Raw genomic sequence first — 13,766 nt, 5'->3', positions numbered from 1 at the left:
ATTTAAATGTAAAAGGAATTTACAATGGACCCAATGTGAGGCTTACTTGGTCACGTTTTTAAAGAATGTAGCACATCCAGAAAGCGATTGAATAAGTTAAAGGACATCTACTCTGACTTTTTGTCAGCACTTTAAATGAAGACGGACATAATCGCAGAAACGAATGTGGTAGCTCTTTCTTTTCCTCTGTCTCCTCTTTGACATGTGCTGTCACGGCAGGGGGTGAAGAGCCCCGCGGTGGAGTTTGTGCCCTGCTTGCACCGCCTAGCTAGAGATGTTTTGAAAAGACCTGTCTCTCATAATGGACATCAGAGAGCAATTCTTCACCATTATACAACACAGAGGAACAGAAGTGATGTTCTTTAATGTTCAAAAGAATCATACTTGGCTTTTATATTTCTTATGCCAGCAGTCGTGTGTTGTATTTTATGCCAGGTCATTAAACTCTTATCTGAGCTCTGAGACTCTCTCTCACTCACTAGCGCTCCGCAGTCAGCTATGGCAAGCCAGTTTAACATTTTTTCTGTACTTAAAACTAACTAGCAAATCTTTTTTTTTGTTTTTTTACTATATTTCTTTCTTAATTCTAATTAACTAATTTATTTTAAATTTTCACTAATTACTATACATCTGATAATAGTACTTATTCTGATAGTAACTAAATTATTCACTTGTAAATATTAATTACTACTAGATACTTGTAAATATTGATTACTCTCTAGATCTTATTAGCTTGTTAACACTCCTAATAGTAACTGTGAAATAATAGTGATCTGCGTTCACATATCAGCTTAGTTCGGACTAGTATATTTTCCATTTGTTATTGGGACTCGGACCCCGTTTACACTAGTTCATTGTTATTGGGACTCGGGCCTGTCGTTTACACTATTCCAGCATTTTCGAGGTCGAAAACAGAGACTGTAGACCCCGTTTTAGTTTGAAAACTCTGGGGTTGCGTTTCAGTGTAAACGAACCAAAACGGATACTTTTGAAAATGATGGCGGGGCTGCCCACATTCGCTCTGCATATCCTTGACGACCGTGTGAATAATAACAGTATGCTCATTGTTGTACCCATAGATATGTATAGGTAGATTCCCATTCGACCGCTCCAAGCATGCAGACGCGTCCGTCATCTAAATAATAGGGGATCTACCTATACATATCTATGGTTGTACCTGCATGAATGGTCATGTGACATGCGTTTTAGATTGTGTAGTGAAGATGGAGATCGTTTCTGGAACGCAGTGAAAACTCCAGTGTAAACGAGTATCGTTTTCATTTTAAAACGAAAATGCACTAGTGTAAACGGGGCCTCAGTTACCAGTAACTATTCCAATAGTTTTCCATAGATACTGGTATCTGTACATGATAGATGTATATATGTCCTAGTTTATAAGTAATATACAGTATATATTTTATTATAATTGGATTGTAAATTATCATATTTAATGTCTAGTCAGAATGGCTACTTCATGGTTTAATAAAAATCATAGTAGTATAATTTAAAATGTTGAAAAATGAAATTTATATAAAACTAGTATTGCTACTAAGAAAAACACAATAGATAAAGTAACTGTTTGAATAGTTAATCATAACTTTTCAGTGAATACTAGTAGGCTACTAATTATATGTTACTAGTAAAACTGAAGCAGCAACCAATAAACATTAAAGTAGAACAGATCACCAGAGAATTTAGACTAATGGCAAACATTAGTATGTAATGAAAAGCTACTATTACAGTAGATATTACAAGGCTTGCTGGGCTTCTGTAGTTATTAAAAATAAGTGCTATTAACCTACAATAGATAGTAGATAAGTGAATGAATGTTAACACGGCTTGCCATACTCAGCCTGCATTCAAACAAGGTGGCACTATAGCTGAACATCCAGTGCACCGACCGCGCATGCCTCTTCCTTGCACTGACCGGACGCGACGGTGTCTATTTTTTTTCCTCCCCTCCATCATCATCATCACCATCATCCCTCTCTCTTTCTCAGGAGATGATGCTCGGCTCAGGCACACCTGCTTTTCACCTCTCGGCTCAGGCTTAAGTGTCATTCCTCCCGGTTTTCCGCCAACCTTCTCTGCGGTATTCAGACAGAGCTGCCTCACTCAGAGAAGCACTGCCTCAAACAGAGCTGCCTGTGTCGGCGGCTGATCCTCCTCTTTATTTTCCTCTTCCTCCTCCCTGCTCTCGGTGAGGGCTGCCGGGGATGGATGCCCGCGCTGGTCGCCTCTTTATGGACTCGCTCTTGACGGCTTTTCTCATTCGCGTTGTATCTCAGAGGTGCTGACTGGATAAACATGCCGTTGAAATGGAAAAGCGGTTCGCCCGTCAGCTGGAAATTTCCCGTACCCGTCCTTAAAACGTCCAGGTCCTCTCCACTCTCGCCAGCATACATGTAAGTAGCTGTAATATTGACGCGTCAAAAAGCGTGCTTGTGTGTTTTAAAATGTGACCGTCAGTAACCGAGGGCGCATGAGTGTGTTTATATTCCGTCTTTACTCTTCCATTAAGGATGCTGCTGCTGTGCTTGTTTCGGGGTCGGTGTCGTCTCCCTTCATTTCTCTGTAACCTAATTGTGAACGTTTAGAGAGGTCTTGAGACCCATTTTTACAACGTTTAGCGTACTTCCGCGCACCGCCTAGTTTTCTGAATCCACATAGTGCTTTCTCTACTCTGAATCCTTCTTGTGGCTCTGTTCTAAGCACCGGGCCGCGATAACAGCCGGCGAAGCAGTCTTTTGTCCTGACGTGTCGTGCGCTCTGGATTGGAGCGCTAGTGTTGTGGTGGTGGGTGGGGGCCCGGTGGGCTGCTGGAGGATGCAGCACTGATGCTGGATGATACACGGAACATGACCGCTAGCGCTTCCGCTCGGCACGGTTTATACACCAATGCACGACTAACTTTTAATGTGTGCTAGAAAAGCAGCAGCGTGTCTTTAACATGATCTTCTTTGGATCAGTGCGCACTAGAGTGATGTACATCAGTGCCCCGTTAAAACGAACCCATTAAGAAAACCTTTTATTATTGAAAAGATAATTATCAAATCCCATTTTATTATTGTATATGCTTTCTTAACTTGTTGGGCTTTTTCCAAGTGACTTTCAGTGCACCATCAAGCCACTGAATTTAATGAGACATACTAATAAAAAAATGAGTTTTGAACCTTTTTGTCAACAGCCATGGCATTTTGATGGATTAAATGTTTTTGTATACCATGTTCAAGATTATCACATAGTCTATCATAAATTAATATAAGAATGTAGTATCATTCATTTAAATTCATAAGTCCTTTTCACATCGCATATAGTTTCAAAGCTGCTGCAGAAAATGCATGTTTCAAATGTTGCAATCAAAAATCCAGATGTGACTGATTCAAGGGATGATATTTTGTACTAATGAAGGGAGCCCATCATCTGGCAGCAAAGTAATGTCCATGTGGCAATAATATACATCTCTAAAATAATACAAGTCATGTAATTAGAGAAAGTCATGTTCTCAGACAAAATGATGCTATCCTTTTACAAGTTGAGACAATGATTACAGCTTGTGATCGTAAAAGATTACAATATAAGGATAATATTTGGCGGTTTTGAAAGCCTATCCAGTTCTAATTTTATTATCTATACATTATCTGATAAGACCATACTGCAATTTATCTCTTTTTATTTATTTTAGATCTTAAAATTTTCCTCAGGCACAAAGTTGAAACCATGACCAGCTGTTTGCGGGAGCAATTTGAGAGTTAACTGTGAAGCGAGAGTTTAAAACGCTGGTATGTCTCGCTAATCATAGGCTATATCTGTCTTCGTTTGAAAGTGGTTTTACTAGTTCAATTCAACTTAAAGGCTAGATCTGAGAAAATCCTTTGGTTGTCTCTTTTGTTTTGATGATAGTTTCTTTCTCCTGTCTGTCTGTATTTCTGTCTTTCTTAGTCTTTCTAGCCGTAACTCTATTGCGCATATACAGTCCTCCTAAATTTCCCCTTGAGAATCAATAAACTCTTTTTGTATATGTGTCTGTATCTTCTCAGATTTAAGGTTTGAGATTGTGGATTACAGTGTTGAGTTCCCGACCCTGCTGTTGCCTCTCCCAGTCAAACCTTGCCCAGTAAAAAAAAAAGTCTATTTTTACTGCTTTGGCTGTGTGTTGTGTGTGATTACAGGGTGAGCTGTGGTCTCTGTATTTCTTAATGGGTGGAGAGATGCCTCTTGGACACATGAATCATTCTCTTTTTGTGTGAGTGTGTATTGAGACAGAAAATGTTGAACAACAGGATGTTTTTGCCAGCTGCTAAAAAAAAAAATACTTATGAGTTTGCACATTCACGTCGAGGAAGAACTGTGAAGTTTCAATAATTGTTTAATTGTAAGAGAATACAGAAGTCCACACCTCAACTGTAATGACACAGAGGAACAATATCATAGGAATCTCTTTCAGAATTTATTTTTCCAGCTGATGTTACTATATTATGTTATATACAATACTACATTGACATCCAGTCAGAATCTACAACTTAATGAGCCTGAGCATTTAAATTGGCAGATGGCAAGATTAATCGTAATAAAACCGAAATTGCAATGTGGCTTTTTGTGTTTTATCAAATTGCAAAGGTTGCAGTTTAATTAGATAAATATGTGCTGTGTGTTTAAGAGTGAATGTTTTCTAACAATGTCTGCAGTATGTTGAAGAAGCTCTATTTGCGGTAAATGCTGCTCCACACAAACTCATTCCCTAACATATGTCATTATTGTTATAACTACTATTGACGGTGAGAATGGGCTTTGAGGTTTGTGTTTTTTTGTTTTTTCCTAAAAAAAAGTCATGTGTCTTTCCATAGGACTATATTCATTTAATTGAGTGTACTCCTGAAGTGTTACCTCACCTCTAAATATACCCACTGCCTGTAGTGAGGATTTCACGCTCTGTAGGGCAAGGGAGAGGTGTCCATATGCAATAAAATACTTGCACAATAAATTGCAAATAATTGTAAGTGGATAGTGTATAATCGAGCATACATCACCACAAAACCTCAAGACAAAAAATAACTTTCTTATATTTGTGTGACTTGAAGGATTCTTGGGCTTCAGCTTAAAAGAGTGATGAGGAGTGACAGCCGGAAAGCTTCTGCCGCAGGGGGGAAGAGAATGACGCACACAGGGGTGTGTGTTTGTGTTGTCACAGGTGAAGACGGTAGACAGTCATGACAGATCTAAAGTCCTGCTCATCTGCTGCTAAAGGGCCTTGACCTTGGTACACATTATGATGATGAAAGTTTAACCTGAAATTTTTGGTGTCAGGGTCGTCCAAGAAATTCAGGGCATGTTTGTTTTGTTGCCAGCACTTGTCTCATGTGCTTTAGTCTCCTGTGAAGACAGTGTCAAACCCATAGAAATGTCGAGAAATGAGCAGACAGCAGTTCGTCCTTTTCACATTCACCTTTCACGCTGAATTCTGTCTGTGTTTCAGCTTTTCATTTCTACCTTGTGATCTCAGATGAAAGGGTGGGATGTATCAGACTTCTTGCTGCCACAGATTGAGAGAAGGCTGCTTTATACATTTATTTGGATTTTTTTTTTTTTTGTACACTAACTTTCAATCGAAATTCTGTTTGGAGGAGACCACCAGCTGTTGTCTCTAGTATGTTTTACATCTGGGTTTATGCTGACCTTTTTTTTTTTTTTATCTTTTCAAGATAAAAACTATTTCAAATATAATTAAATATGACATTAAAGATCAGTTTCTACCGCACTGAACTGCAAGTAGGGATGGAGTCCTGTATGCTAAGTGCATTTAGTGCGCATAGTTTTTCTGTACAATCCAATGAATTAATGTTTTGTATTGTTTCAGTAAGTAATATTTTCATAGGATATTGCTTGCAAGTTGCGTGATTAATTTCAAATATTTATTTTTTACTGCTGTTACAATGTTTGTCCACTTTGATTGAATGTTAAAGGGCATCACAAATTATCAATACAAATCTTATTTTTGTTTTTCAATTCCATGTTGTGATTTACATTATTTGCAGGACATTCAAACACTTGGGTATAGTTCTATATATTTTTCCAAAATGTGTGCATTTATTTTATTTAAAAAAAACAATTCTTTACCTAAATGAAAGTTTGTTTTCTGACAGGTGTTGAAGTGTGTTTTGAGTAATAATATAGTGGTACGGTTTACAGTTCTATTTATTAGAAATAGCCTTTGGCTTGCTGTTTTGATCATGTGACCTCACCAGTATGACATGTGAGCAGGGTCCAAAATTAACTTTCTGCCACACCTGTCAGTGGTGGTTGAATTGAGAGAATTTACTGGTCATGAATATTTCTACTGGCTATGAAACTCTATTAGGTATTATTTTATTGAAGAACAATAGTAAGTGGCATTATATATACCTCAATTCAAAAGTTTGAGGTCTGTTTGAGGTACTTTTGTTCAACATGGATGCATTAAATTAATAAATAGATGACCATAAGGGCATTTGTTGCAAAGGATATAGCGATATAAGGATATATGTTGCAATTAAATGCTGTTTTTGTTTTTTTTATTCATCATTGAATAGAATTTTGTTCATCTGTTCATCAACTTTCTGTTCATCAATTTTTTTTTTTCTCGTGGAGAAAAATAAAATCACAGTTTCCACAAAGATATTAAGCAGCACAACTGTTTTTAACATTGATAATAAGAAATGTTTCTTGAGTACCACATCAGCATATTATAATGATTTCTGAAGGCTCATTGGACACTGACGTCTGGAGTAATGATGATAAAAATTCAGCTGCCATCACAGGAATAAATTACACTTTGAAATATATTAAACTAGAAAAGTGTTATTTTATATTTTGTAGTAATAGTTTATAATATTATTGTTTTTACTGTATTTTGATCAAATAAATGCAGCTTTGGTGAGCATAAGAGAGTTCTTAAAATAAATAAATATATAAATCATATAAATAAATTCATCAGATTCCAAACTTAGTTATTGCCTTGCATATGTGTGCCAAACAATGTAAGTCACTGACACTGTGTAAGAGATGAGACCCCTGTCACAATGTGCCATTTGTCTGACACACACAAAACAAATAATAATTAAATTACAAAAATAATACAACATACTGTTTCATAACTGTTAGGTAATGTTTATGGCGCACACTCTCCCTCCTATTGGCCGGTGAGTTAAAGTTCATTTTGGACCCTGCAGTTCTTAATAAAGCTACCAGCCAAATGGTGAGTAACTCCCAATCCCAAAGCCAATTTTTACTTTCATTTGGCACTTGGTAAGTGTTAATTTTGGGCGCTGCATGTGATTTGTATTAATTGGATTATATTGAATAAAAAAGTCAGTTCTGCAGCAGTGTGTTGTTTGGTAAAAGTCACGCATCTTCTTGCCAGTCAGGAGATTTAAAGTTTCTTTCCCTAATGATTTCTTAATGTAGTTGTACTCCCACACCTTCACTGCTGCCTCTGAACTAATGTGACATGCACACCATACATAATTTCAAAACTATATTCATCATCTGATGAGTCTACACTTCCTCTGACATTAACCTGGCGGAAGAGGCAAGGCAGCTGATTTGTCACCTTTTCACTTTCTGACCTACTATCACTCTTTTTGTATGTATCCATCTTTTATTCACAATGGTTTAATCATAATGCATCAGAGAGGAAATGCAGGAATCACATTTTCACCTCAAGATCACCTCAGATGATGGAGGAGGTTAGAGAAGAGGGTTGGCAAGAGGAAGAAATGGAATAGAAAAAAAGAGATGAGGAAAGAATGAAAGATGAAGAGAATGAGATTGGAGAAGGAAAGAGGAATGGCCTAGGTGATGTGAAGTTTGAGGATGGTTGGCAAGAAGAAAATGTGTGAAGGTGCAGTGGAGGAATGGAAATGGAAGAAATTTAGTGCAAAATATGAAGCAGAAAAAAAAGCCTGGTACTCTCAATAATTGCTTCTTTTTAGCTTTAGTTTACTGTGTGATCAACTCAGATCCAGCTTTTTGAAGTTCAATTAGCATTGTATTTTTTGAGTAGTGTTTTAAAATGTTATGTGTAACTGCAGTAATGCTGATATATTTTCTCTCATCTTCTCAGTCGGTTTAATTTCACAAGGTTGTAATATTTATAAATCCATAATTTATGACCTTGAGTCACTCACTCCTTCACAAAGTGTTACAAAAACTGAAGAGATGATCATTTCTGATTCTGATTGTAAAACAGATGCAGAACTTCTGCAGCAGATGGCTTGTGTTCATCTCCCTGCATGTGTGACAAAAAGTAAAGCATAACTCCTTTGAACCCAGTTTAAGGCCGGAACAATTCATAATTGCGGCAGCTGGACGTCCCTGAGTGGTCACGTGATGACATAAAAACAGCACCACACGAGCTCCATTGAGTCGGGCCTCGTGTTTACCAAAGCCGTTTTGCAAATAATAAGCATATTGTTTTATAAAAAAAAAAAATGGTTGAAGTGTTACAGACGCAGATTTAAGTCACAATGATGAAGAAATTGTGAGCAGCCCCTGGTCAAGTCCAGAGCGGATACTCTGAAGTTCCACTGTAATTAGCATAATCGTGTGTTAGATCTGTACAACATTATGGAAGTCAGTGGAAACACAAGCACAAACAAATACACTGTGTACGCTTCAGCACACACTCATCCATAAGGGGCCTTTATGCACAATGTAAAATGGCAGATGTGAGATGCTTGTTTTATAGTTTGGGAAATTAAGTGAAAAATGTTGAGCTGCAGGGATCTCAGTTTTTCCCGCTTGGATACGTTGTTAGGTTGTTTTTGTGTATTACGTGACATTTGTGCTGTATGGTACTATTTAACTGTGACTTCAGCTGTGTTTACACTGATCTGAAATCAACCTTACCGTTGTGTAATCACAGTCCTTCACAGGTGTCAGAAATTTTCCATAAAAGCGTAATATTGAGCTGATTTAAATATTGAGCTGATTTTTATTTATTAAAGGAACACGCCACTATTTCTGAAAATATTTTCCAACTCCCCAAGAGTTAAACAGTTGAGCTTTACCGTTTTCGAATCCATTCAGCCGATCTCCGGGTCTGGCGGTAGCACTTTTAGCTGCAGCTTAGCATAGACCATTGAATCTGATTAGACCGTTAGCATCTCGCTCAAAAATGACCAAAGAGTTTCGATACTTTTCTCTTAGACTCTTCTGTAGTTACATCGTGTACTAAGACTGAAGGAAAATGAAAAGTTTTGATTTTCTAGGCCGATATGGCTAGGAACTTTACTCTCATTCCGTCTTAATAATCTAGGAACTTTTCTGCAGCAGGCGCAATGATATTATGCAGCGCCTGAAAATAGTCCCCAGCTAGGTAACTTCCAACGTGACCTGTGTTGTGCCCTAGTATTGGTTGGTTTAGTGCTAGGATTAGGGGTGGGGTTAGGATTAGGCAATCAGGTTGCGATTTCAACGAGATGGGGTAATAATTTGGCAGGGGTCGAAAATGGGCACAACACCGGCACTAAATTAGTGTAGCTGAATCGTCTCTCACAAATGTTTCCATGGTTGCAAGGCAAGCAGGTGGTCACGTTGGTTATGTAGGCGAAAGTTAGCCTGTTTTCAGTCTTAATATACGATGTAACTACAGAACGGTCCAGTTTTAAATAGGAAAAATATCGAAACTCTTTGGTAATTTTTGAGCGAGATGCTAACGGTCTAATCAGATTCAATGATCTTTGCTAAGCTGCAGCTAAAAGTGCTACCGCCAGACCCGGAGATCGGCTGAATGGATTCGAAAACGGTAAAGCTCAACTGTTTAACTCTTGGGGAGTTGGAAAATGAGCCTATTTTCAAAAATAGTGGCGTGTTCCTTTAATGTATGTTTTAGTTAAGGCATTTAAAAACATTAATATGGCAAAAAAGCAATATTGTAAAACTTCTATTTATTTGCATAGATTCCTCAATTCAGATTGAAAATTATCTATAAAATGAAATCTCTGCATTTTTCATGATGTAATATGCATTGCTAGGCCTGGAATAGAATATTAGGAAAATACATCATATATATTTGTTAAAAACAATACTAAGGGCGTTGAAAAAAAAAATACTTTCAGCAAGGATGCATTAAATTGTTCAGACATGTTTTTTGTTTTAATTTACCTTTAATTTTTCTAACAATATAAAAACATTCATTGTATGGCAAAAAGCTTAATTGTACTTTATTTGCATACATTTCTCAATTCAGTTTAGTATCTATAAAATAAATTGCATCATTGTCACATTATTCTATGCTATGCATAATTAGCCTTAGGGCTTATGATGGAGGTTAAAAATGTATTGTAAATTTTTTCATGACATTCACTGTTTTCGTATTTTGCTGTAGCACCATCCTCTTCATGTGTATCATTTGGACTGTATTAATTTTGGACTATATTATTTATTTTTTCCTCCCCAATTTTGAACAGAAATGTCTCTTGTAGCCTGTTGTGCTCGTTTGATCTCATTGTTTCATGCTTAATCTGTCAGTATCTGAGCTCTTCATCAGAGTCAGCTGTTTCTGTATCCTCACCCTTTCAATCAGCACGCCAATCTCCTCATTATATGGGGCATAAATCTGTTTGTGTGTGTCACCGAGCGAATCTGAGTCGTCATGTGAGTCACGCACACCCTGGCATGAAATCGGGAGGATTTTTATGGAATTTCAATATGCATTAAAACAAAAAATTAACCCCACATTTCTGCCTACAAATTACTCAGTCCTTACATGCACTTTCACATCAGTAGTGTGAAGCCACACACACTGGATGATAAAATAATGAGTGGCATATTAGTCACAATATTCATCAACAATATAACGTCAGTAATGTGTAATCAGATTCACTTAGAAAAGTAGTCCCACCGCAAAGGGACAATTCAGCTTCAAATTCAACTTCAGCAAGGACACATTACATTGATCAAAAGTGGCAGTAAAAGCATTTACATTGTTGCAAAAAATGTATTCAAATAAATGCTGTTCTTTGAACTTTGTTCATCAAAGCATGCTGTATCACAAAATGTATCACAGTTGCAAAATATTAAGCAGCACGACTAAAAATGATATCTTAAGGATCATGACGACTGAAGTAAATTCAGCTTTGCCTTCACAGGAATAAGTTAAATTTTAAAATATATTTTAAATAGTAAAGTGTTATTTTAAATTGTATTTGAGCAAATAAATGCACCCTTGCTGAGTATAAAAGACTTCCATTGTAAGTGCATTAATGTGTTTCCTGTTTTTATAACCTGAGGGGGAGAGTTGACATGATATCCTGAGGTAACTCACAACATTATGTGGATACAGTCGAAAGCGCTTAAGCTGTTCCTGGAAAATTCCTGTAACCCTTTCCTTTAATCGACAAAATCGACACCTTGATCTTGCATTGCTCCAGTTGGAACATAAAAACTTAGTCATAAATCTGTGGTTCCTCTAACAGCAGGTACATGTTCCCTCCCTCAAGCCTTTTGTCCTAAATTTAAAGTCGTCCTTCACTATGTCTTTTTAGGAAGAACGGTCTAGAAAGGGCACAACAGAATGCCAGTTATATTTAGCTGCAAAAACACATTTTACAATATCAAACCCATCATATCTCTCTCTTGCTCGCTCTTTTTTCACCCATTTGCTAATGTTTGATGTGTCATTATCAGACAGACCTCAGGTGGGTTTCTAATTCTCCTCTCTAAGGAGTGAATGCCCAGGGTGACTGAACTCATTTGCAGAGATATGATCTGAATCAGGAGAAAAAGAGAGCAGAAGTGTGTGTGTGTGTGTGTGTGTGCGTGTGTGTGTGCGTGTGCGCGTGATCAAATCCTAATTAACAGGCAGGGATCTGGTCCAGGAGAGTTGAAAAGGATGTTGGTTAATCAAAGCAGGTGTCGAGGTCCGTGTGCGTGTCTGTGTGTGTGTGAATGTGTGACAGGCCAGCTGTTCTCTGGTCTCGTTCAGCTCTGTTCTTCCTGTTCTCCATAATACAGAATTATTAAAGAATGCTGTTAAGCTAATGCTCTTTTGCTTGCCCTTATTCTCTCTATGTATCTCTCTCTCTTTTACTCTTTATGCATAACCACCATTTATCTAATTCTCTCCCCTCTTCACTAAACATTGTCTTTCTCCATCACATGTTGTGGATGGTTAGTTGTTAGATCATGAAACCCATCTTTCTTTAGTGGATAAAGGTTTGCGTGTGTTTTTGTCGTGTCATCTCGATCCCATCAGCAGAGTCAGTTGTGTGTGTTATGCTTTGCCATTTCATGTCAAGTTGTCTTCATCAAGCCGATTTGCTTCACTACAATCATCATTTAATTTGTCAGTAATTTAGAGGCTCAGATCAATCTAAACTGCTTAATTGAATGAATACCCTCGTGATTTCTCACTCTCTGTCTGCCATGTTCTTGAGTTTGTCGAATTGACACTTGTCATTTGTGTGTCTGTGCAGCGTACGCTTCGTGCTATGTGTGTTTGCATGTTTTCTGGGAATGTGCGTGTATTTAGTGATGCTATATCTCTCGTTGTTTTTGGCAGCCACCAGCACTCGTTTGTGGTGTGGACCACCCACTCTCTGCTTGCTGCATCTCCAACCTATCACCTGACAGGGTAATGCACCAATCAGCTGCCTGTGATATGTGTCATGTGACTGTGCCTGCCATTTTGGCTTATCTCTATTTTTTTTAAACCTTTAATTTGACCAATTTTTCATTGTCTAGTAGTGACTCCCTGACCTGCTTGACCCTTCCTCTCGACCCCAGTTGAACTGGGAATCATCTATGTTCCTTCGTCACCATTCTATGTTGATACTTGGGTCATGATACAGTTCATCATTTTTGGTTGCAAAAATGTGCAACAGTGCCGGCCTACTTTTTCAGTGGTTTTGGTGCTAGACTGTGTGATCTTAGGGGTTGGGTGCTAAAAAATTATTTATTTATTTTTCTTTTTAAATCTCTGATTAGTGGAGATTTTTTCACAGAATTATGGGTAATGTAGTTTTTAATAGTCAATGCTTTGAAATGGAAAATAAGTGCTACCAGTGTATTGTTTCTGTATCGTGACATTAGTATCACAATACTGTTTTTCTTTCATCTTTTTAACCCATACCTCCAGAGTTTGTGCTACAGCATGATTGATCCCAAAACCCCTGGCCCACATTCCTTTCATCCAAGATGGTGTAAATCCGGATGAAAGGGAGATACGTCCTGGTTGGATATCCTGGTTAGATATCCTTGTTAAAACCATGAAGCTTGAAGTTGTGAGGGGAAGAAATAGGTGTCATAGTGCTGGGTTGATTGAAGTCTTGTCCCAAGACCTCATTCATAAAACTTTAGAAGCTTTAGAGGCCGTCTTTGCCTAGCCCCAGAGTAACAGTAAGTGCTTATTATGAGGACTTTTAATTATTCATCATTTTATATGCTTACAGGGTCCAGAATTAACACTCGCCAAGCACCAATTGTGAAAACAAATTAGCTTCAGTAAGTAAATAAAACTCAGCCAGCTGGCTGGCAATTTTATTAGGAACTGTAGCACTTGAAGGTTTAAATTAAATTGCAAGAACAATAGTATGACCAATCAAATCGATGAATGTGATGGAGTGTTTTGAATTCAAATTACTTTGTCTTTGATTATGTCAAAGACCGCTATGCCTCTTAACAGCTTTTATGTAAGTGAAAACTTGCCATCAAACTTTATCTTGAATTTGTCTTCTCCAGAACCTAAAATATGGTGAATTATATAGTATTTGTAAAAAGTATTCACT

The 13,766-nt window shown here is 37.5% G+C and overlaps 1 protein-coding gene across 9 annotated transcripts in view; it reads left to right on the top strand.

The window, feature by feature from the left end:
* Positions 1–13,766, top strand: part of LOC306869198 (kelch-like protein 13) — a gene marked incomplete at its 5' end in the record, with an annotated part of 58,659 nt that overhangs the window by 27,587 nt on the left and 17,306 nt on the right. The window contains 2 exons of one of the 9 annotated variants that reach the window (XM_079415855.1): positions 2,308–2,405; positions 12,542–12,613. The exons of 6 other annotated variants lie outside the window; for them this stretch is intronic. In XM_079415855.1, coding sequence (XP_079271981.1) covers positions 2,308–2,405; positions 12,542–12,613 — 170 coding nt within the window. Of the gene's footprint in view, positions 1–1,861; positions 2,406–12,541; positions 12,614–13,766 lie in introns of those variants that run through there. 2 more of the 9 variants (XM_079415848.1, XM_079415849.1) reach the window with 2 other exon arrangements.

This window comes from Barbus barbus (genome assembly GCF_936440315.1).
Source record: "Barbus barbus genome assembly, chromosome: 5".
Lineage (NCBI taxonomy): Eukaryota > Metazoa > Chordata > Actinopteri > Cypriniformes > Cyprinidae > Barbus > Barbus barbus.
This window is presented reverse-complemented; position numbering and strand designations above follow the sequence as displayed.